Here is a 23,809-nt window from a genome sequence, read left to right on the forward strand (position 1 = left end):
ATCCTTTTCTGTCTAAACTGAGGCTGTGAATCTAATAAGGAATTTGAATAGACCAGACTCTCCCTGCATTCATTGCCATTGTCTGCAGCTTTATTGTGAGTTTGTGTTTTAAATTGTTTCAAAGACTGATGTTTTTGTCCTCAAGATGATCATTTTTATACCTCACCCTCAACTGAAGTGTAGATTCTGGCAGGAAAAGATTGCAGAATGTTATTTCAGTTTATGTACTGCCCTGCAGGCTCAGAGTAGCAAAGAACATTTTTAGAACAAGAATTGTTCTTCTTATATTACTGTAATTTATCTTTTCTCAGCATTCTTTAGCATCTCTGTTTTGTTCACGCTTGCAACAACGATGCGGATAATATCATTATTCTTATTTTTAACACTAGGTTGACAGAGCATAGGAGACCCTTCCCAACAGGATCCCATTGAGACTTGTTTTGAAATGCTGTAGTGTATTTCCCCAAATTTTTGATACCTATGACACAGATTTATTTCTTGGATTAAGATTGCAAGCAAACTTTGCTCTTACCCTAAAAAAAAAAAGTGCATACATTTCCTTTGTTAGTTCCTTAAAAAGTGTCCTGGCATCTGTTACCATATTTGATCAGGAAGACCTGTGTGAATGGGACACATGTCCAAGAGAATATGATTCACTTTCACATTACAGCTCAAATTGACACAAAACTAGTCTAAGCATAAGAAGGAAAACTATACTCTGGCTACCTCCTCATTCCTAAAAGGTGCTGGATTAAATTCTAAAGCCAGTTTAAGGAATGTAATAATGTATCCAAACTGGACAATGGCCTGCGCAATGATTAGGATCCAGACTAAATTTTCTAGTGGCAGAACAGAATTTTCCTGCCCTCCTCCTCCAACTGCAGCCCAATGATCTCCACAGAATGCTGTTCCTGGGGAATAGGGGACCCTGAGAGCGGGACCACAAGTGACGCCTGACACAGGTTGGACACTTGTCTGCTTCCCTCAAGTTTTGATGGGAAATGTAGACATCCTAGTCTTGCAGCTTCGCTCTCTGACTGCTGTCCAATGGACTTTTCAACTGTCACTTGTCCAACATTCCACCAAGCTGCCTACATTTCCCATCAAAACTTGAGGGAAGCTGGCAAGTGTCCAACCTGTGTCAGGCGTCACTTGTGGTCCCGCTCTGAGAAATGATATGAGAAGGCTCCGCAGCAGGAAGGGGGAATCATGGAAATTGTCAGTTTAGTCTGGATACAACTTTGGCACAGTGACAAGACAGCTCTGCAACCTTTGAGAGTATGCTAAGAAACCGGAGTGAAACAAGAATAAGGTTTATTGGTATTTTTATTATTTAAAATATTTTTCTGGTGCATCGCCTGAAAATCTGCTCAAAGAAGCTTAGAAATAAAATATGATAAAAATACCAGTAGATAATATTAATTAAAAATTAATAAATTCTTAGTGGTGGAGAGTGCCAACTATTAGCACCATGTTAAAAAAAATGGCATTAAAAACCAAGCCAAAGAGTAAGTACAGCATGTTCCAGTGGGGAAGGAAAGAGTACCAGGGAAGAAAAAGGGCTATCAGCAAGAATGAAGTTGGAAGGAAGGTTCATGATAAGAGCATGGGTGTGTATCAGTGTAGCCAATGGATGGCAGGATGGTATAGAAGATTAAAGCTCTTATCTAAGCCCCTATGTGGGATGAAGAAAACAGGGGGAAAGTCAGGAGATGGTATCAGGCTGGGAGGTAAGTACAGAAAAGACAAGCAGGGGGCCCCATGAAAGTCAGGGTGGGGGGTCAAGAGACTAGGGCTTGGCTTTCTGCCACCACTCTGATGTTCCCTGACTCTCCAATCCACCTCCCAATGACCTTTCTTTGTTAATCTTTCTCTCTCCCTCAAGACCGTTCTGCGTTCCTCTTACCCTCCTCAATACACTCTTCCATGTTCCTCTGTCTCTTGCTCTGCCAAACAGCCTTCTGTGTAACTCTTTCCCCCAACTCCCCTTCCTGTAACTCTTTAGCACGCCCAATCACTTAACCCTGCCTGTTACCAACTTTTAGTTGGTTCCAGCATGGGCCTCCAGGGGCTCTCCAAGCCACAATGCTGGCCAGGGGAGGTGGGGCACCACATCAGGGTGCCATCACATTCTCAGCTTGCTGGCCTCCTCCCTGTGTTCCGCAGTGGCAGGGCAGCCTCAGCACTCCACCAGATCCCTAGTGCTTCCCCTGGTCTGCCTGTCTTCTCTTCTGGCCAGGGTGACAGGAGTGGGCCGATGCTGCCTAGGCCTCACAGGCCGCACCCTACACTTTCCAGTTGCTTGCCAGTGGCAGGCAATCGCCCGGGGGTTTGCCCTGTTGCCCACCAATCACTTGTGAGCCCCCTAGCAACAACCTACCACTTGGCATGCAACCAGGGAAAGCATGCGCTACAAATGCACCCAAAGTGATGTGGGTGTGCTCTTGAACTTTGCTGGGGCCAATTTTGGCCCAAAATGGGCTGAATTAGCCCCACGTGAGGAGTGGGAGCACACTCGGGACTGGCTTGATGACATCACTTCCCAAAAGTGATGCCATCACACCTTGCTGGGAGCTCATGTGTGCAAAATGGATTCCTGGTAAGATTCGGGGGTCCCTCCTGCCAGAAGGATATAGGGACCAGGGAACCCTATCACACCCCAATGAGCTTTCTTGACGCCTGAGGTAAGATGCTCCTGTGTACAGAGTGTACTCTTGTTTAGGGGTATTTTAAAATCCCTCAATGTATTTTTCTAACCAGTAAGATTTTTTCTGCAACACTGAGAGGCTTCCCAGAGTAGCAGAAGCTTCCACTTTGTACCCTAGTCCACAGGTTTAAGCATCCATGTGCTGGGGCCACTTGGGAATTAGATATATGCAGGGCTTTTTTTCTGGGAAAAGAGGTGGGCAACTCAGTGGGTTGCCCTTGGAGAAAATGGTCACATGGCCGGTGGCCCCGCCCCCTGATCTCCAGACAGAGGGGAGTTTAGATTGCCCTCCATGCTGCTGAGGTTCCGGAACTCCGTTCCACCGCATTCCAGCTGAAAAAAAGCCCTGGATATATGATAGCAGGAGAAACAAATATCTAGTGCTTCATTTAAACTTGGTTCTCAGCTACTTTATATGCATCTTCAGCATACTAGACTTCCAAAGTGCTAGAGGGCATTATTCTAGAGTGCTAAGGCTGCATGTGTAGCAATGTGGCACACATCTTAGAGCAATTTAAATAAGATGCTGACTACATGCAAGATTATACAGGTAAGCATTCATAAAAGCAAGGGTATCATGAGTGAAATATTTTTTTCTTGATTTTGCTGTAATATTAGAAATAAGGGCCTTTTCAGGAACAGAAGATAACCAAGGTACTTCTCCAACATTATGAATGAGAATTGCAAAGACATCTCCTGTTCTGTCATAATTAGAGATGGGCACGAACTGCATTAGGAACTTCAAAAACCCACGAAAATGGCAATCGCGATCCGGCGGTTCGTTATCGGCCACAGCCAACGAACCAGCGGTTGGTAAAGGCCTGGCTTGGTGCGTTTGGCCACGGTTCGGGAAGCCAGACACTCAGGCACCAGCAATCAATTCCCCTGGCAACGGAGCTGGGGGAATGCCTGAACTCTGTCTGCGCTCCTTCTGTCGCCCTGGAAACCTGAATGGAAGCCCAGCTTACCTTGATTGGCAGGTCTTCCTTCCAACCACGGAGCTGCAAAGTGGTTACAAGTTGGGAGAATACACCCAGGGGAGGGAGGGGGAAGGGGGTGTCCTGTAGCCACAGGCACTCCAATCTCATCCCTGCAAACCTGATGGCCAAACACAGACCTTCTGCGTTGCTCAATGGGACCTGTGCTTATAAATAGCCATTGGCTCCCAGGCTGGGTTTCACTTTCAGTGAGCAGTGGAGTGGGACAGAGCTCTTGCTTGCCACTTGCTAGCCTTTGGGGAGAGAGACTAATTCAGCTTGGATTTGGGGGATAGGGATCTATCTCCTCTGGTTCCAGGGCTGCTGCCTGGCTCTGGGGCCAAGCTCAGTGGGCACCTCGGCTGAGGGCTCACAAAAGTGCCTGATCTGTTCACGTCTGTGGGAGTGGTGGGCTAGGGCTCTAGTCCCTCCTTCCCTCTGGTGCCAGGGCTGCTGCCAGGCCCTGGGGCCAAGCTCAGTGGGCACCTCGGCTGAGGGCTCACACAGTGTTATTAGTGCCTGATCTGTTCAGATCTGTGGGAGTGGTGGGCTAGGGCTCTAGTCCCTTCTTCCCTCTGGTGCCAGGGCTGCTGCCAGGCCCTGGGGCCAAACTCAGTGGATACCTTGGCTGAGGGCTCACATTGATTATTATTAATCAGTGCCTGATCTGTTCAGGTCTGTGGGAGTGGTGGGCTAGGGCTCTAGTCCCTCCCTCCCTATGGTGCCAGAGCTGCTGCCAGGCCCTGGGGCCAAGCTCAGTAGGCACCGCGGCGGAGAGCACACAGAGTCATCTCCTTTCCTGTCCTCCTTAATTCTAGTTTTGTGGCACAATGAGTCTTCCTCTTGTGTTGGCAGCCAAGGGTGGTTGTGGGGTGAAGTGCGATGGCAGTCCTCCTGGTTCAGTTGTGGAAAGCAGTATTGGGTGTGGCTTGGGGGCCGCAGGGAGTCCTCCCGCTCCCCCCAATTCACCTATGTGGGCTGTGGAGGCCCAAGAGGTCTTTGCGCAGGGGGGAGAGAATCTCTCTCAACATTTTGAGGAGGGGCGGGCGGGCGATGGATCCCTGGAGGAATGGTATGTATGTTATGAAAGATCCCTCCCACCCCCATCCCAAACTCTCGGTGGTGTCCCCTCCTGCAGTCCACCCCTCACCCCGTTGTCCGTGTCCAGCCCCGCAGCGCAGCCTGTAACCATTCGTCCTCCTTCCCCTGGGACAGTTAGCGGTCGATGTTACAACGCCTCCGTATGGAGGCACTTTCGGGCCCTTCCTGATAACCCCCGTGTGGTGCGGTGCCGTGCCTGTGATGTCCTGGTGCTCAGGGGCAAAAACCCAAAGCACCTGTCTTCGACGGCCCTGACTCGGCACCTGAAGAAGCACCACCCAAGCCTGTCTCCCTCCTCATCCAGTGAAACATCCATTGGGGGGAGAAAGGGGGCCACCAGCTCTTCTGAGCGGGGGTCAGTGGGAGGATCACTTTGCCCTGAGGGTGATGCTCGTGAGAGCAGAGTGCTCCGGCAGGCCGCACTGGCAGAGGTTGTCTCCGCGGGGTCTGGGACAGCGCCACTTACAACCTTGAGGATGATGGCTCAGGAGGCAGCTGCCGCCACACTGTTCCTCAGTGGGACCCTCAGGTGAGGACCTGCCAGGCCCGGCGGCCGGTGTCATCACCCACATTCCTGCCACCGCAGGGAATACGAGCGCATGGCTCTTTGGCCTGGCGGGAGGGCACATGGGGGGTGCCGCCAGTGAGCGGTCAGACCCCCCAGCCCCCTGAGCGGAGGCGGCTCATTGCCACCTCCCCGTGCCTGCCAGGCCCGGCGGCCGCCGTCAACACCCACCTTTTGTATACTGGGCCAACGTCAACCGGTGGCTCTAATTGTATCGAGTGGGAGTTTCCTGGGGGCCTTGGATTGGAGAGGGTATGACTCCAAGATCCCTTTTGCAATCTTGTCCAAACTTGGGTGATGGCTGTAGGAGAGCCTGCAAAAGACTCCCCCGGAATATGGGCTCTGTAAGTGCCACAGGGGCTATTCTGCATCCCACGAACCGTGAACCACAAACTGGTTCGGCAACGGAAAATGTTAGTTGCGGTTCACGATCTCGAGATTGTTGTCAGCACCGAACCGCGAACTGCTGGTTCGTTAAATTTTTTTGGTTCGCGCCCATGTGTTTCCTCATATCTTGATATGATTTCTGTGGGTTAGAGAAAGTTTTTTAAATCCCTTTGATTTACCCAAAGATTCTTTCATACATAGGAGCTGATATTTAGCATTCCCCCCACCCTTTGAAGGAGAGTTTTTACCTACTAGTGCAACCTTTGTTTTTAATAACATATAAATGTGCCCAAAGATGAAAGGACTACCAAAAGATTGGAACAGATTATGTAGGTAGTCTGTGTCACAGGGGGGAAAAACAGTCTAGGGACAGAAGAATCATAAAGCTCAGAGCAGCATACCGGCTTGTAAACCTCTGAGATACTATAACATTTCCTTTCCCTCCATGTCACCTTTCCTCCTTTTCTCTACTATGTCATGGCTTTACATGCCATATCTGATAATAATTTTTGCTGTCAGAATGGAAGAGAACCATTCTGTTGAGGTGGCATAAGGAGAACATATGTTCACTCATACATATTTATTTACTGACCCAAGGCTACTAGAATAAGGCAGTATGGGAACTATATGTTGTCATTGTGGCAGGCCACATTGGTTCTTCTTGTCTATAAAGTTACCATAACAGTCTACTTCCTTGTTACATTGTCTTTAGCAATAACTTTCTGGGTTCACACAGGTAAGAGTTTTATTTTTCACTTTGTGTAGCAGCTCAATGGAAACGCTCAAGTGCCTACCAATTTGACAAATTATGATTTAATTAAAGATATAATCTCAGTGGAAAAATCAGCAAAATTAAAGTGAAGAAGGATATGTTTTATTGACTTCAAGTACCTAAGTTCTTCATTAGAATGTCATCATATCTAACCTATGGAATAACAGATGTTATCTCAACTTCACTAAAAGATTAAAAATCTGCTAGGGTTACATCCTTCATGCTATGTTCTTAAAATGATTTGTTACGAAGACTGGAATCTTATGCATTCTTATTTGGAAGTTACACTGAAACTTGCAAATAAAAGTTACACTTATTTACTTACAAATAAAAATGTCTGTGATCAGATGGTGTTGGCTACACGTAACGGGATCATTAATGACAAATTAGGTTTTTTAGCTTCTGGCGTCAGAAAAGAAGACCTTTACTTTCTTAAGAATGTTAATTTGATCCTCCACTGATTTTTTTAAAAGATGTGATTTTTTTTATGCACACCCTTTCATGCACAATGCCATTTTCTGTTTCCTCCTATTATAAATTGGTTTTGTTTGACCCAATGTTCATATTTTAAAGTGTTCACAGTTGTGATCTTTATAGTGAATTTGTTTGTAAACTCTCAAGAACTTGGAATAAAACCTTGTTAGTCTTTAAGGTGTCTGCTTATACTTCATGATTCATGCATATATATCTCCAAATTAATACTAAAATATTGCTGTGTCAGTATCACGTTGTAGGTCACTGTTGTCACAGCATCGTGCCTGGAATACAACGCAGCATAGTATGTGAGCTCATTTTCAAAGGTTTTCACTTCCCAGGATTCAATACCACTATTTTATTTCATATGAGATGGCAAAAACATGTGATGCCCTCATGTGAGTTATGTGTTATTGTTTCTATGAATGTGCAGAAAGTTTCCCCCTGACCTTTCTCCAAAGAAATCAGTGTCAGGAAAAAATGACTCTGAGCTTATGCAGAAGTCTTCCAATATGAAGCAATCTTTCCCCTCAAAAAGAAACAAAGAAAGAAAATGCAATTTATTTCAAGCATGGTAAGATTTTTTTTTCTGGCACCACATCCTCTTTGCTTAGTACAAGGAAGTGAAGTTTTAGGGTTGCCAACTGCCGCTTGTGAAATACCTGGAGATTTTGTAGGTGGAGCCTGGGGAGGGTGGAGTTTGGAGAGGAGCTGGAACTCAGCAGGTTATAATGCCAGAGTTCACCCTCCAAAGCTGCAGTTCCCCCAGGGGAACTGAGTTCTGTAATACAACTCAGATACCAGCGGTAACCCCGAGTGATCTCTAGGCACCACCTGGAGGTTGGCAACCCTCATTGTTCGATAGAAAGCGTGCTTGCTCAACCTCTCGCGAGACATGATAATCAAACTGGGCGAAAACGGTTGTCCCCACACCCGGCATCAATTTTCAAGCTCATTTCCCTATGGCTAACCGGAGCGTTCTGTGACAGGACGGTGGAAACAACCGCGAAAGTGAACATGAGAGAAAGGGCAGAAGCGACCTTAAATCCACCAGCCAAGCGACAAACTGGCAAGGGCTGGCGGAAGAAGACAGAGCGCAGACCGCATAGTGACGTAACCTTATTTGCGTCAGCTGGAAAGGGGAGCCAATCCGGTTGCACAGCGGAGAATTTCGAACACGCGGGGAAGCGAAGGCGGAGGGAGGAAAAAACAAAAGCAGCCAACGGCTGTTTGGCCGCCTGCTCCGGCGCACGCGCGCGGAGTGGCGCTGGCTCGCCTGAAGTAACGCGCGGGGAGAGCGAGAAGCGACCGTCGCGCGGAGCCGCAAGCGTCACTTAGACAGGTTCGGTCGGTTGTTCGGTATTTTTGTGGGGCTGTTGGTCTCCCGGTGGCTTATGGGTGGGAAGTTGCTAAAGGCCTTGAGGAAAAAAAGTTGTCAACAGCCATATTGGCCCACGCAGAATCCGAAAAAAAGAGAACCAAAGCCGTGTTGAGGCCGTGATCTGGGACCAGCCCCGTTGAAATTGAGCTCGAAAGGTTGCAGCATGTTTTATGTCAACCAGGCTGGCTCCAAAGGAAGGTATTTGTTCGTGTTGGGTGAGGCCATCCTGTCCTACTCGGGAGGTTAAGGGGAGGGTCAGGGCAAGGGAGGGTCTTCCGCCATGTTGCTCACATAGCTGTGATCGGACCCGCGTCTCATCTTTGAAAGTACTTTCCTCAGCGGCGGTGTCTTGAGATTTGCTGACACACCTCACCATCCCCGGTGGCGTGGAAAATGTCTTAACGTGATAATCTGCCACACATCCTTGTGCAAAATTACAAAATAAAAAGTTTAGCTATAGTGCCTTCTCATTTGTTCGTATCTCTGATCCTTTTTCCCTTACGATTTTTCATGTTACAAAGGAATAGCTTGTACGAATTTTGTGAGTGAATTTTGATATCTATGCAGATTTTTGTTACAGCTTATCTAGAGCTTGCTCTGATTTCTTATGTAGCTTAACATTCAGGCCCTAGGTTTTTAAATTTTGTTATTGTGTACACTGTATAATAAATATTTGTTTTGAATATATTTTAATTGTTATACCTAAAACCTACAATGGTGCAATTCAATAAAACCCAGCACAGCACATATTGCACAGGTCCTTCAACATCAAAAATACTTTAGTAACCCACATGGGCAAGGATCCAGTGCACAAATAGTGGCCTTCACAGATACCAGGATCCTGTCCATATCCATCACAGTAACTGTGTCAAAATGGTTCATAAACAGAACATCAGTTTGCTAATGGGTATCTAATACCATGGTGGTTACATTATGCTGGCTGTCTTGGCCTTCAAGTTTAATACACTGTAGATGATGATATTAGTATCAATCTAAGATAACTTTTATTTATATTTTTTAAATACATTTATTAGCCATTGTTCTAAAGGAAATGAAATGATAGAATTATTCTTTCAGATTCTAACTTTAAATACACAACGCCTGTAGTTAATTCTGAGGCACATAAAAGTTCTAAAAGCAAACAAAAAATGTAACACCTCTTATTCAGATCAACCAATGTATCCACAGAACAGTATGCAAGATTGTGAGTTTCCCAGATGATCAGGCTGGATGTTCAGCACAAAAAAGGAGAACTTGAAAGCTTGCACACTTTAAAGTCATTTTAAATATGTTCAGTATGATGAGCCTTCCTTTAATAGAAAAGGTGTATTCAGCTGGTGGAAGTCTTTTTGTTCTGGAAGAAATTTTCACCATTTGTGTTCAACCCTTAGTTTTTTGCAGTTATTCAAATTGTGGCTCCAAATGCTTCCAGACTCAGTAAGATTTTGCAGGCGAGACCCTTTTATCAGCAGTTCACTGAGGAATGGGACATTTTTGTAGAGATAAGATTAAAGAATGCTTCAATAAAAAATTCTAAAACAATTTTATCCCTGTGTTTTTAAGGCAGAACATGGCTAGAGAAAGGTGCTTGAAAAAGTCATTTAAGGACAGCCTGGAAGACATAAAAGAACGCATGAAAGAGAAGAGAAATCAAAGATTGGCCAGGCTGGGCAAATCATATGTTCTAGGCAAATCAAATGCAGTTCTGTCTGCCAAGGGTATAATTGCAGGTAAATGTTTTATATTTTACTTGTGTTTTTTTCCAGAATTAGGAGTGATAAAATTTAAACATTTCCAGTTTCTTCCAGATGACACTTCTATGCAGCTGAAAAATTTCAAAGCAAATAATAGAGCATTAGCTCTGGCTTTAGAAGAGGAGAAAAGCAAAATGAGAGAAGCACAAGATATCATTCTGTATTTACGGAGAGAATATCAGTCACTGAAGTTTCAGACGTTTGTCTTGCAAAGAAAGATTGAATTGCAGCAAAAAGAAGACGCTGAGGTAATGTTTAATGTCAGAAAATACACATCGACACATACAAATCATCTTAATCAGTTTATGCTAGAAAATCCATGTTTGTGTAACAGTCCACCAACAAAATAGAGATATTTCCAGATTAGAGTTGTGCTGAGAAAGGACCTTGCAACAACGTGTGAAAAATAGAGTTCCTAATTTTACAGGACATGTCAGGTAGACATATTCTTTTTATTAAGTACATCTTTTTATTGTATTGAATAAATTTTTTAAAAGGGAAAAAATCATACGTGTGTGATAACATGAGTGAGAAGCTTTGAGATGAAATCATATAAATTTCAGACTCAATCCCAAGTCAGCTGCAGAATAAGCACCAAAGCTGAATAATTTATTTCAAATGAAAAAGTTACATGCTGTCATATTGAGAGTTTTCACAGTAGGTTCATATATACATAATGAATGGGGACTGACATGGCTCTTCAGGACCCCACGGAGAAAGTGCCTTGGAAGAAAATGCTGACCTGATTTGAATTTCAGTAACACGACAAAGCCATAGTAGCCTTTAAAAAAAAAACTACTTTACTTACACACTACTAATAAAACGGACAGCTGCCGGTTAAATCAGCAATGGCTTTACACTGATCAATATACTAACTAAGGTGGCATTCAGAGGACTTAGCAAGCTGCAGTTAAATTTCAGTTGGGCATAAACACAGTTTGTCGCTGTGCTTACATGTGCCTTTTCTGTTCCCTCCTGGTGCATAGAACTTGATTTAGCAGTTTCGTGGCTGGATCAAAGATGACACCCAATTGCAATACTTCAATGATTTGCCATCTTCTTGCTCTGCAAAAGCTGGGAATAAGCTATTTTAAATCTAGGCTTAAAATCTTGAAATTTTTATGTTGGGGGAGAAACAAACACCAATTGGTAAAGGTGCCTGTATTCAGATGTCGCAGCAGATTGGAGCTTGGTCAAATTGGGAAGTGTTTAGTTATATGTTCTGTGCAAGAGCAACCAAGGGTGTATGCAAGTGGGGCAATAACTGATTGTACTTGGAATTTAATTTCAGTTTACTGTGATGTCTGTGTGCAGTCTAGCCCTGTTTCTAATACTTTACCAAAAATCCTTCCTGAAGTAACTGGTGGATTATTGAAGTATTTCACAATTCTTTAAGATGTCCAGCCCTTACAGGGGTTAAAGCCAGGAGCTGGCAAGAGTGTGCAAGATTAGGCTATTAAGACAGATACTGTTTTAACTCTTCAAGAAAAGTAGATAAGACTAGAGGCCTATTCCCTGCTAGGCTTATCTCTGAATGAGCCTGTTGAATATAAGAAGGCTAGTGGTGTGAATTTCTTCTTCCTTTGTGCACTGTAACATTTGGACTAAATTTTTGTTTTCAATTAGGCTAGATTATTGACAGTGAAGAACGTTATTTCTAATGCTGTTCAAAACCTCCTTGAGGCAGCCAATCTCCTTGGTCCAGCAAAGGATTTATGTACCACAGAAGCTGTAAGTTTTTTTTACAATCTTTTATGGTTATGAGTTTAATCCATGATAATATTTGCTTATATAGAGGTCAGCTGTATATATTTAAAAAATAAAAACCTACATTACAGCAGTTCTCAGGCAGAACGCCTTTCTCAATTTTTTTTGCAAACCTCACCTGCGTACTCCTTTCTTTCTGTATTATGTTTGTTTTTATTATGCCATTTATAGTCCGCCTTTCTCACTGAGATTCGAGGCAGATTACACAGTATGCGCTTAGTACAATCAGTATCAAGTACATTTTCATACAGTGTCAAGGACATTTCTGTAAACAATGCCATAGGGTAAATATAAACAAGTTTGCAAAGACATACCATTAGCAAGGATTCAATAAAGAGTAGAAGAAATGCTGAAACACCATAATGAATTCTAGGACTGACATTAGACAATATGAAGCTGAAACAGAACATAATCAATTCTAGTAGTAGTAATTTTATAAGTGTTAAGATTAACAGTAGGGAAAAACAGATGGCTGCACCAATTGGAGAGAGAGAAAAAAGCTGCTGGTGTAAGCAGGAAAAAGTATTTGATTATTCAGATTAAAAATTCCCTATGTGTTTTGCCAAGAAGGCTTCTTCAGAGGATTCTTCAACACAATATGATATGCTTATAACTATATATCATATAGTATTGTAGATTCCCATGAAGAAGTCTTCTTAGTGACATGTGTAGGGAATTTAAATCTAAATAAACAAATACCTTTTCCTACTGGCATAATTGTCTTTTTTTGTCTGCTTTTTGTAAATCTTATGACTAACCAGTAGACTCTGATTAGATGAGACAAGTTGAGGTGAGGGAAAATTGGCCTATTCTAGTTACTTAGAGTTTGTGTCTTAGTGGTCATGAAGCATGCATTCAGCCTTCATATGGTATGGCTAGGAGAGGTAGAAGTACTCCTCTCCTATGCTGCACCACTGTGTCTTTCAGCTAGATGATCTGCTTCTTTCTCATCTAGTCTCAGCAGCTAGTGGTGTAAGCAGTTACGCTGTCTTGAAAGACGATCCAGAGCAAAGTGAACAGGAAGCTGCTGGGCAGAATTGTGGTTTGGGTTAGGGACAGAATTCCAAATTGTTTTTCCCTCCCCATCTAATTCCTCGTGAGTCCCCAGCTTGTAAGATTCTAATAATTGAGGGGAAACCTGATGTGATTACTGGAGAGCTTAGCAAGGTGGTGGCAGAAATGTGGAGGCTACTTGCTCAGTGATGTGTACTCAGCACATGGCCTTCTTAGCAACCGCATATATATAGCACTCAGTAAGTAGTAAGGGGCATTAGCTTCCCCTCAGTTTAGGAAGCACTATTTCCGTCCAGTGAAGTGCTTTACATGTTGCTACTGGAAATCAATGTCTTATTCTTCTTTCAGACCTCTTACTTCATTATGCACCCTCAACTCAATAGAATTTTCTGCATTCTACCTTTTCTTGGTCTTTACAGAGTTATAACCAAGAATATGTGCAAAGCAGTTTTTATCATCACTTTTTTGGTTGATGGATATTTTGAACATGTCGACTGATCTTTTAGGGGTAAAAGCAAGGAGCATTTCTAACCACTCTTATATAGTCTCTGTATGTGGAACCTTGTTTGGGGTGTGTGTGTGGGGGGGGTGGAATTCCATGTTTTTGTCTCATTAATGAGAAGTTTTGTAAATTTCACACAACTTTGTTTAATTATTTCTTAGCATTATATAGTACATATAGTACTAGTACTAGTAGTGTGCCCCAACATGTCAATAGTTTTAAAATAATAGGAAAAATGGGAAAGGTTCTAATACATATTTTTAACTGCATCCTTTTGCTGGATCATCTGTTGCTTTTAAAAACAGAATTCATCCATATGTATTCTTTGCCAGACCATTTTTTGCAAGGGAGAGATCCTTATCTTTTGCCTTAAATCCTATTTTTAATCTGCATGTGGATCAGCCAAGATAAAAATAGGCTGTATTTATAACAGGTCAAATTGTGTGAGAGAGGTAATCTAGCAGCATATGCTAAAGTATGAAATTTCTAACATAAAAAAATTAAGCTTTCTTTCATGCTGTATTACTTCAATAATACTCACCCAACTGTAGTTGGACAGATGTGCAAAATAACCTCAAATATTTTATTGGCCTTTTTATTTAATATGTGATTCTTAGAAGTACATGATTCAGTGAGCAAGCTGCTGCCTTTGCTATAAGTTTTGGGCCATTGCATGTATTATAGTTCATTGAGTAATATTTTTACAGAACCAGACCTTGTGTGTCCCAGCGCTTGAAGAATGTGACTCCAATTATGGAAGAAACCAAACTGCCATGTAAGAACATTATGTATTTGACAAAGCCTGTTAGAAATGTAATGTTCTGTTTACTTTGTCTTATGACAGAGAGAATATAATACATTTTATACTATAATAAATGTCTTCAGAAGTAGGTTTATGATGACTAGAAGTTGTTCCTGTTAATGCAAAATAAATACAAGGCTGCTTGATAGAAAATAACTCTCTTTATATCACCAGGATACCTCTGAGAGGAAAATTCAAATATGTTTTTAGGATGCTATGTTATAGGTGTATTATTAGATCATGAAAAACTAACTTAGGAGTGTATCTTCTAAAATGACAATATATGATAAATTTAATAATTCAGCACTGAATTTTAACAGAGCCAAGCAGAAAGTGGAGCTCTAAGGGAAGACTCAAGGACACTCCTTCAGTCTCCCGTGAATTTAAAATGGACCGTGTGTGATTTTGTCAGATTCTGGGGGGAAAAAACTACTGAATAACATTTTCAATGCAAAGCTCAAAAATGTGCTATAATTTTGAAAGTATGATTCAGTAAATGTAAAAATTTCCAGGAACTTGGTTTCCTGACTTAATAATGCATAAAATTCTTTGGTTGGTTCTTGAGAATTTAATGCACCCTTAAAACTATTGATCCCATCCTTCTATGATAAATTACCAACTTTTTAGCCCAGCATGTTCTCATAATTTTAAAGAGATTTTTGTTATCCATGGAGTCAATAACAGTTGCTTTGTAATCCATTTTCCTTCATGCATATAACCTATTCATGTCATTCTTGACTGATGTTGTTATTCATTCAGATTTAATTTAGAAAATGTTATTTTCAAAATAAATGAGAAAAAATGATGCCCCCACTATAATGATGATATTCTTTCTTAAATTATTTCAATAAATTTCACCTTCTTTAGGACACTTCTAAAGCCTGACTTCACTATAGATGCAAATAGGCAAGAAAAAACATTCACAAGTGAAATAGAGGATAATACAGACAAAAATTCTTTAAATTTTGCATCTGATTGCTGGCAGGATGTGGAAAACATCCCTACAGCCCTAACGCCGAAGGCGAATAAAGGTAGGTACATTGTGATCGAAAGAATAATGTGCAATCTACAGGGCTTTGGACTTCTAGTTCACAAACTGGAACATCGCCACCAACCCCTGTCACCTATATCTATCTTTCCATTCTCCCCCTCATTTCTCCAAGGAAATCAGATCTGTGTATATGATTCTCTTCTCACAGCCTGAGAGACTTTTTTTGTAATACTGCTTGAAATCTGTTTCAGGAAGAAAAGTTGGCTTTTCATTTAATTGAGCACCCTTTTCAAAATACTTCAGATAACTGTATACATAATTTTAGGTAGTAAGGCTACAATTGTAACATAAGGCATGGTAGGCTATTTATTCTTGGACTTGTAAGAAATAATTTATTACCTCAGTTCCTTTCTTTGGGATCTTTATCCATGGCAGTCCTCAGCACCATGTGCGCAAGGTGCAGTCCAGGTGTAAACAAGAATACAATATCTCCCTTTCCTCCCATTGTCTTGAGGAGTCACCATTTCTCTTTCTGTTCAAATGGAAGAGATACTGTCTACACTTTGGTCATTTAAACTCTATTCCTAGCTGTGACTCTCTAGCAGAGGTGTGAGTTGGTATCTCTGTGTTCTTCCCAGGCCAAAGCCATCTGCATTTTTATAGGCTTGAATTGTCCAGTGCTTGTTTAGCTGGCTTCTTTCCCAGTAGTCTTCCCATTACTAACTCTTAACTAGTAGCACCTTACATGTACCTTGAGTGTGTAAAAAGTGCAGACACAGTTATTTCAATTCTGACATTAATCCTGTGCTCTAGGGCGTTTTTCACAGTGCATATCGGGCAGACATCGTAGCACATTTTCTACATGCATGTGGTAAAACGTAACAACTGAAAACTGTGTTCAGCAAAATCATGAAAATGGGGTTCTACTGAGTCCTGTGGGAATTCTCATAGGTGTGCTGTGCTATATTTATTATTGCTGTGCTAACATATGTCCTATTCTGTCAAGCCTTTTTAATCATGTGTGTTCTTTCTGACAATACTGCATGCGATTGTAGTATTCTTAATTTTCATTGTTGTAGAAATAATCTTTTTTGAAATCCACTTAAACACTTGTACACTTAAACAGCTGAAGCTGTCAGTAAATTAGATCTCTTTAGGGCAATATCAGTGGGAATTGACACATTATTTTAAATTATCAGGTTGGCCAAACAGTTCTAATGAGGACTATCACCAAAATGAGAGCATAAACATTTCATCAAACAAAAAGAATAAGCAACCTGGTAATTTCTTGCCTAAAAGCGTATCTACCCGGCGTCGCTATTTGAAGATCCAAAACCAGACTGAGTTTTGTGTTTCTGATGGTAACAATTTAGAAATAACTGACCAGATTAAAGAATCTTATGAGCAAGAAAAAACTAGACCTGAGGAAGGTTTAAAGATGACCAATGAAGAAATGCATCTTTGTGAAGAGAATATATATCATACAAACACAGATCAAAGCCTGGCACACTCATATATGCTGACTAAATCTAATATCTCAGCAGCAGATCTAAAGGAAACTGATTTTAATCGTCTTGGTGATTCTCAAACACAGAAAGAGAGAGGTCAGAAAAGGAAACTGGAAGAAGTGAAAAATCGTTCCAGAATAAGATCAAAAAAGAAAAGTCAGAGTAAACATTCTTGTTCCAAAGAGAAAACAAATTCATCTGTGTGTCCTGGTGATGCTTATGACTTTATTTTTGAGGAGAGCATCCATGTTACACCTTTCCGACAAAACAAAGAAAATGATGACATCATGGACAACAAAAGTTTCACAGAAGAAAAGTGTAGTGATTCATTTACATCAGAAGATGATTCTGATGACAGTCTCTATGTGCCTTACAAAAACAAGTCAAAATCTAGGAAAACATTAAGCTTTGGAAGTGATGCAGTCCCAGTACACACAAGACCACGATTGAAAAAGACTGTTTTGGAACAGCATGAAAGAACTACTGATGGGAAGAACCAGAATGCTGAAAATGCAAAGTGTACAGATAAACTGACTAGTGAAAGTAAGTTTTCCTCGTATTAATTAATATGCTTTGAGAGTTAAATTGTAGGTAAATATAGAAGTACCTGCAACTAACTTCCCTATTTAGCGATCACATTCTTTCAAAACTTGCTGGAAAACTGGATAATCTTAGACTGATTTGTGTGTGTGTATGTATCTTCATTTTGCTTCCAGACATTTTCTGTAAAATATTTTTAGATTCAGTGATTTCCCCTTGTTAGATATGCTACAAGAAGAATGGGCAGCCCTGTCAGGAAGGCTTGCCGTATTTCCCAAATGGGTTATTGTGTAAGCTGCTCCAGCATCTGTTAAGCAGAAGTGAGCACTATTATATCACGTAGAAAGTTGATTCTGGGTTCCTCTGCCTTAGTGGGTCAAACCTTCATTTCTTCAGATCTTAACTTAGAAGTCTCTGGACTCCAGAGAAATTTACAGTTGCTTGCACAACTTCACATAGTGGCACAAAGTTCCAGCCATTATGTGCCCATGTACGTGCACACACCCCTTAAAATAAACTAATGGCTATTACAGAAGGGTGAAGTAAAAGTTAAGATACTCTATGGAACTGTATTGGAGCTGATGGCCAACAGCTTAAGTAGAGGCAGTATGTCTCACAAACATATATTGGGGATAAGAATCAAGCATTGCACATTACTATAATAATTTGACAAAGCTGAGCACTTATTATACATTGCTCTACAATATGTTACAGGCAAATATAGTGGATCTAATGCCGTAATGAAAATTGCTGAAGAAGTTCCATGTTCCATTCTCACTGTAGTAGACAAAGAAAAAGAACACAAGATTAGCTCTTCCTTTGAAAATATCAGCTTTAAAACAGGTAATCTAGGTGTTTTGATTATTCTTCAACATGGACAGATCTTAAGCAGAAATATGTTACATATAATCTAATGATATTTTTAATTTTACGGAAATATGGCAAGGTCTGTCGATGGATTTGACATAATAAATTGTAAGGGTGTTTTTAAAATAGTAGTGCCCTGCACAATTAATATAGGAGTATATTCATACAATTTATTAATTAAATGAGATGGATTTTGGGGGTTGGGTGCCATCCATTTGTAGATATCACCCAGCTCTGCTTTGCATTATCCAAACCTCAGGTGCATCTGCCTTGGTTCTGAACCAGCATTTTGAGAGTGTGGTCATGTGGCTAAGGCAGAACAAACTAGCTGAATCTATACAAGACAAAAGGTAATGCTGGTTGGGAAGGTTGATATTCTAGAGGGATTGAATCGACTTGTCCTAGATGGAGTGAAATTGGTTTTCTCAAAGCAGGTCAAGAGCATGGGTGTGTTCATGGAACTTGCTTTGCTCTTTGAAAACAGGTTGGCATAGTGACATGTAGCACCTTTTAACAGCTGCATCAGAGGCCACTTTAGAAGACTGCTAGTTTCCTTTCTTTTAATCTGATTAAAGCTCCTTAACTAAAAGTCTTGAGCAGTCAAAACCTGTCTGTTAAGTAGCATCGTCTGGACACAACACTAAACAAATGGAAATCTCACAACAGCAAGGGTAAAATTTGGTGTTCTATCAGATAAAAGGAGTAAAACTAGATTATGATAAGGATGAAAAATTATCTAGGCACTGCGTTAAAAACCTACACTCAAACAAAATATGTATTAAAGTACCAATTTTCCCCTGAGAACAACCACAAAGGTGGTCTGAGTAAGGAATCTTTCTTAACCTTTCCTTCATAACAGGAGTGGGCAGTACATTCAATCGAGTTAACAAGAAAGCTCTAAAATAATTTGGAGTAGTTAGATAAAAAGCATAAGAAGGCAATAAAGAGGAACACATCATGAGGGCACGAGACCATGTACTCAGATAATCCCTTTTTTGGATATTCTTAATATAGGACTTCGCAACTGTGTTCCAGGCCTTGAATAGTGTCTAGATTTAGTCCAATAAGATAAAGTTTTGTATTTAGAATCTTAAAACAAGAAGAAATTTCAGAATCTACTTTTAATAAGGATAGATATCTCGAGTTACTATTGAGCAGTTTAAGGTGTAAATTAAAGACTAGTTGCCAAACTCTAGCCTCCAAAGATAGTTGACCCAATTTTGCTTGTAGGGACACTCCAGCTACAAGTTTTGGTGCATTAGTCAGCTTCCAAAGGAAGCAAACTAAGGAAAGATCTAAAAATTCTTTGACTGGATCCAGGTGGCTGCTCTGAAGAGCAGAATATGGACAGTTTTCATAGTTTCATTGACAGAGTTGTCCTTTTTTGGTGGAGATTGATGTGGCATTATAGCCAATTAGAACAGTGATTGATTTCCAGTATCAAGGGTGGTGTATGCATTTTCTGAATTTTTACTGAATACATTTTCTGGATTAACAGACAACACTCAAACTATTTTAATGTGCTGCTTGAAAGCCAGGTTTTAGGCTGGAAATCCAAGATTGGTTTAAAACGATAATGGGCTGCAGCTAGCAGTCCAGCAGTGGAAGGTAATGACAACTTTCCCATGTTCTTCCCTTACCACAGTAACCCTTGCTGATCCTGGAAAGGCTGATTCCTGAGGGCCTGGAACTCAGCAAATAACCACATGGGATTGCGGGGCGGGGGGGCTGAGGAAGGAGAGAGGAAGGGAGCTTGCATTGACAGGAGGCAGAACATGTTCCTTAGCAACCTCCCAACTTGCATGACATTTTTAGTTCATGTAGTCCCATAGTCCCAGGCATCAAGTGTTGGAAGGAGGGGGAATGCAAGAAAGACCTGTGATCTTTGCACTCTCAGATTGCTAAATCCAGCTCAATTAGATTGGAAGAAAGGCAAACTAATACTAGTAATTCTTTGAACAGATAGACCTTCTGAAGGTCTTCAAAAGTTGCGTCATCTTGGCGATATCACCAATCTTACACCATCCTCTACAAAAATCAGAGATTCCCTTCCTCCTGTCGCTACTGAGGAAAAAGATTCTATTCATCAAAAACGCCGATGTACAGTTAGCATGTGCTATAAGGAGCCACCTATCAACAGGTTAGTATCTTTGTTTTCATTTCAATTGGTAAATATTAATTCAGAAAGTTGCCAGTATGGTCTAGAATTGGATTTTGTGATTCTATGGCTTTGATCCTATATCTTTTTTCCATGTACATTTTGAGTGATGTGGAACTGTCTGTCTCTGACACTTGTGGAATTCCAGTGTTTTTCAATGAGCCCCAAAGTGCCTAGCAGAAGCAGCAGCAAGTGACTTCTGCTGGGCCCAGAGAGAAGTGCATGCAAAGTAAAGGTGTTGAATCCAGGCCTGTGTATTTAGTTGTACTAACAATGACAAGAAACATATTGAGCCCATATTGTATTATAACTTGTTTTTATAGGAAGCTTCGAAGAGGAGACCCTTTCACGGATACTGGTTTTCTGAATTCTCCAATTTTTAAGGAGAAGAAAAGCTGCAACTACAAGTCAGTTAAAAAGAAATCACTGTCCAGATACAATGAGGCATTTGTTGGTGCAAAATGTGTAACTTGATTTGTCAGCTCAAGTATGCTTACAGTGTAGAGAGAAGTATTTTGGCCAAATTCTGTTGCTGTTAAACCTGAACTGTATGCTTGTATATATTTTGACTTGTGGTTTTAGTTACGATTTAGATTTTATGAACATTTTAATGACACTTTCCCATCATGCACATGGACATACTATGACTTCCAGCTTATATATTAAAAGCAAATAGCCATTCAACTGGAAGATATAAAGAGGAAGTAGTGCCTCATTGATAGTTAGAAAAGAGGAAATTATGTCCTTCAGTCTCTCTTTCTCCTTTCTTCCCTTTTATATTCTGGAAATTATACAGCCTACCACATTTGATAATTAATGTTGGCATTCTGGGAACTACAATTACCAGGAAGTGCTTGATTGGAGAGGGGTAGTGAGGAATTAAAAAAATCAGAATGAAGGCACTGCAAGAATTTTCCTTTGGCTGCCACTGCAGTGCTCCTCATAAACAGGTCAGATGAATTGAGTTAGCAGGGGAGGAAGTCGTTTTTGGCTTGGATTTACTATTGGAGACAGAGAGGAAATGGGCAGCTCTGAAGGTCAACTCGCTTTGAAATGGGCTTTCTGAACAAGCTGCTGTAGTTTGCTTGTAACCAACCAAAAGACAAATAGTGCCCCCCCCCCGTCACCATGGAGTACAATCAACCATTCCCTCAAATATTCAATGTGCCACAGTTTTTAATTATTAAAGTGCTCAAATGATAAATAACAGTGAATTATAATTAAGGTACAATACTGAAAATGTATCGCAATCTCATCTTTCAACTGGCACGCCAAGAGTAAATGATATCCACCGGAAATCCTATATCGATACTTCTACTTAGCAGTTAATAAGTAAGGCATAAATACATGTGTGTGTGGGGGGGGGGACTATGTGTCTTTTGGTTAGTTGCTTCATACCAGTGGGAGCCTCATGTGGTCTTTTGGTAGTTTGCTTGTACTCTGAGCCAAAGGAGTATGAACTTTGCGTTTTACTGCCTAAACTTGGGTAGGATGCCCATTCTACAGAACATAAGGTTGTTTTTCATTTGACTGTAAGCCTTATGAACTAGTGTTTAGTGTGAAATGCAAATCAGTTTAGCAGTATATTGATTTAACTTCTATGTAGAGGTTTCCAAACTGTCGCTTACTGTTAATAAAATTTATAATAAATGTTTAATAAAGTGGAAGACTTGGGCTTGTTTTCAGTTGTACGAGGACAGTAGTATACCTTGTTCCATATAGACTTTGTGGTATCGGTATGAACTGCAATTCTTAGTTCATGGTCAGATACATATACCCTATTCTGTGTGAATGTGCCCACTCCTCAATCACACCCAAATAGCCAGCATTCTGAAAGTATGGGTTGAATCCAGACTAAATTTCCTCATGGCAAATGGAACTTAACTGCCTCCCCCCTCTCACTGTAGTCCACATATCTCTACAAAATCATTGTTGGGGAATAAGGGACCCTGAGGAATGACAGGAGATCTGCAGCAGGAAGGGAAAATTAGCAGAAATTGCCAGGTTAATCTGGATCCAACCTTATCTCCTCGTTGCAGACTGTCGGTTTGGGTTGTGCTGACTACAGAGAAAAATATCTGGGGAGATCACATTTAATTTTAAGCCATTCCCAAGTAATAATAGCAAACGTCAAACAGTGAAGTGCATGTCAACAATACTTGCCTGTTGACTTGGTTCTTAAGTACTACTGCAAGTTTTGAAGTGAGCTTCCGTGCCAGAGTGGGGATTTGAACCTTGGTCTCTTAGATCCTTGTCTGACACTAACCACTATGCAATGAGCTCACCAGAAGTTCCTGTTGGCTGATCAGCTTCTGAGTTGTCTTGGGCTTTGTTTTTTGGGGGGTGTCCTAGAGCATCCCAGTTAGTGTGATTTAATTAGGTGCAGTTCCTCTATCCCTCTGCATACCTATTTGTTTCAGGTTATGCCTCTCAGTTCAATGCATCTCAAAGGAGAGAGGAAGCCTTGGCACCAAAATTAGAGATGGTGTAGTAATTTATAAAATGTGCTTATATAATGCTTTTCTAGACGGACTAGTACCCACTCAGAGTGGTGAACAAAGTCAGTATTGTTATCCCCGCAATACAGCTAGAGCTGAGAGGAGTGGTTTAACCAGGGCCACTTACTGAGCTGACAGTAATGGGATTTGAACCAAGAGGGTGCTGATTCACAGCCTAACCTCTAACAACTATGCTACAAACAACTATGTTTTTAAATGTATTATTTAATGTTTTAAAATGTTTTTAATGGTGTTTGTACTTGTTATCCGCCCTGAGCCTACAAAAGCGGGGAGGGCGGAATATAAATATATTAAATTAAATTACAGCAAGCCTCCTACTGTAATTTGATCCTTGCCCTTCTTTGGTAGTTAAAATTTCCCAGGAAAAAGTTTCTCAGTTTAGGGCTACTTTCAAAGGAAATCAAACCCTGTGTGACTTCTATTTGAGGGAAAAAATTCATAGATAAAAGTGACCTGTCAGATTATAGACCTTTTCTCTCACCTGTCCTTTTTGGACAAGGTGTTTGAACTGACAGTAGGACAACTTCAGGTTTGCTTGGATAAGGTTCCATCTATTGACCTTTTGAAATCTGGTTTTCAGCCAATCACCTGCCTTTCATACAGGTGGTCATTCCATTTTACTGACTTTGGAGCAATATTTTGGGAAACGTGGCCCTACCATTTGTTGGTTTTGGTCTTTTCTTTCAAATTAGTAGCAATGAGATTCAACACCTTGGAAGGCCTATGGTATTCTTCAAGGTTTTGTACTTTCTGCTTTGCTTTTTAAGATAAGACCCATACATGAGATCAGCTGGAGCTGGGTATTATCAATGCTTACGATATGATATCCTGCTGTATATGTCTGCTTAAACCTGGAGGCTGCAGCCAGGTGGATGGGAAAGCTGTTACTGAATCCATACAAGATGGTGGTGATATTGCATGGGAAAAGAGATGTTTAATCTAGATGGGGACAAGTTGTGACCTTATTTCTGAGAAAAGTTGGAATAGTTGCTAGGAGTACCAACTTATCTAAAACATTTTTAT

General features: G+C 41.1%; 1 protein-coding gene across 3 annotated transcripts; it reads left to right on the top strand.

Annotated features, from left to right (window-relative positions):
* Positions 1-8,160: 8,160 nt before the first annotated feature.
* On the top strand, positions 8,161-21,935 carry SGO1 (shugoshin 1). Of its 3 annotated transcripts, none has more exons than XM_054991934.1 (10): positions 8,161-8,325; positions 9,928-10,094; positions 10,173-10,366; positions 11,745-11,849; positions 14,109-14,176; positions 15,071-15,234; positions 16,394-17,245; positions 17,957-18,085; positions 20,072-20,249; positions 20,591-21,935. In XM_054991934.1, exons 2-10 carry the CDS (start codon positions 9,935-9,937, stop codon positions 20,739-20,741), a joined length of 2,001 nt encoding a protein of 666 aa, XP_054847909.1. In that variant the 5' UTR covers positions 8,161-8,325; positions 9,928-9,934; the 3' UTR covers positions 20,742-21,935. The 3 variants fall into 3 exon arrangements, with proteins under 3 accessions (XP_054847909.1, XP_054847908.1, XP_054847910.1); XM_054991933.1 differs by lacking the exon at positions 8,161-8,325 and adding an exon at positions 8,401-8,562; XM_054991935.1 differs by lacking the exon at positions 8,161-8,325 and having other exon boundaries at positions 10,010-10,094; positions 10,163-10,366.
* Positions 21,936-23,809: the final 1,874 nt, after the last annotated feature.

The sequence above is a fragment of the Eublepharis macularius genome, chromosome 11 (genome assembly GCF_028583425.1).
Source record: "Eublepharis macularius isolate TG4126 chromosome 11, MPM_Emac_v1.0, whole genome shotgun sequence".
Taxonomy (NCBI): Eukaryota; Metazoa; Chordata; class Lepidosauria; order Squamata; family Eublepharidae; genus Eublepharis; species Eublepharis macularius.

Coding starts and splice junctions, on each gene's coding strand:
- SGO1 (XM_054991933.1), top strand. CDS start 8,528: ATGTTTTATGTCAACCAGGCTGGCTCCAAAGGAAG. Junction 11,850..14,108: donor ATTTATGTACCACAGAAGCT/GTAAGTTTTTTT, acceptor ATATTTTTACAG/AACCAGACCTTGTGTGTCCC. Junction 17,246..17,956: donor AGATAAACTGACTAGTGAAA/GTAAGTTTTCCT, acceptor AATATGTTACAG/GCAAATATAGTGGATCTAAT.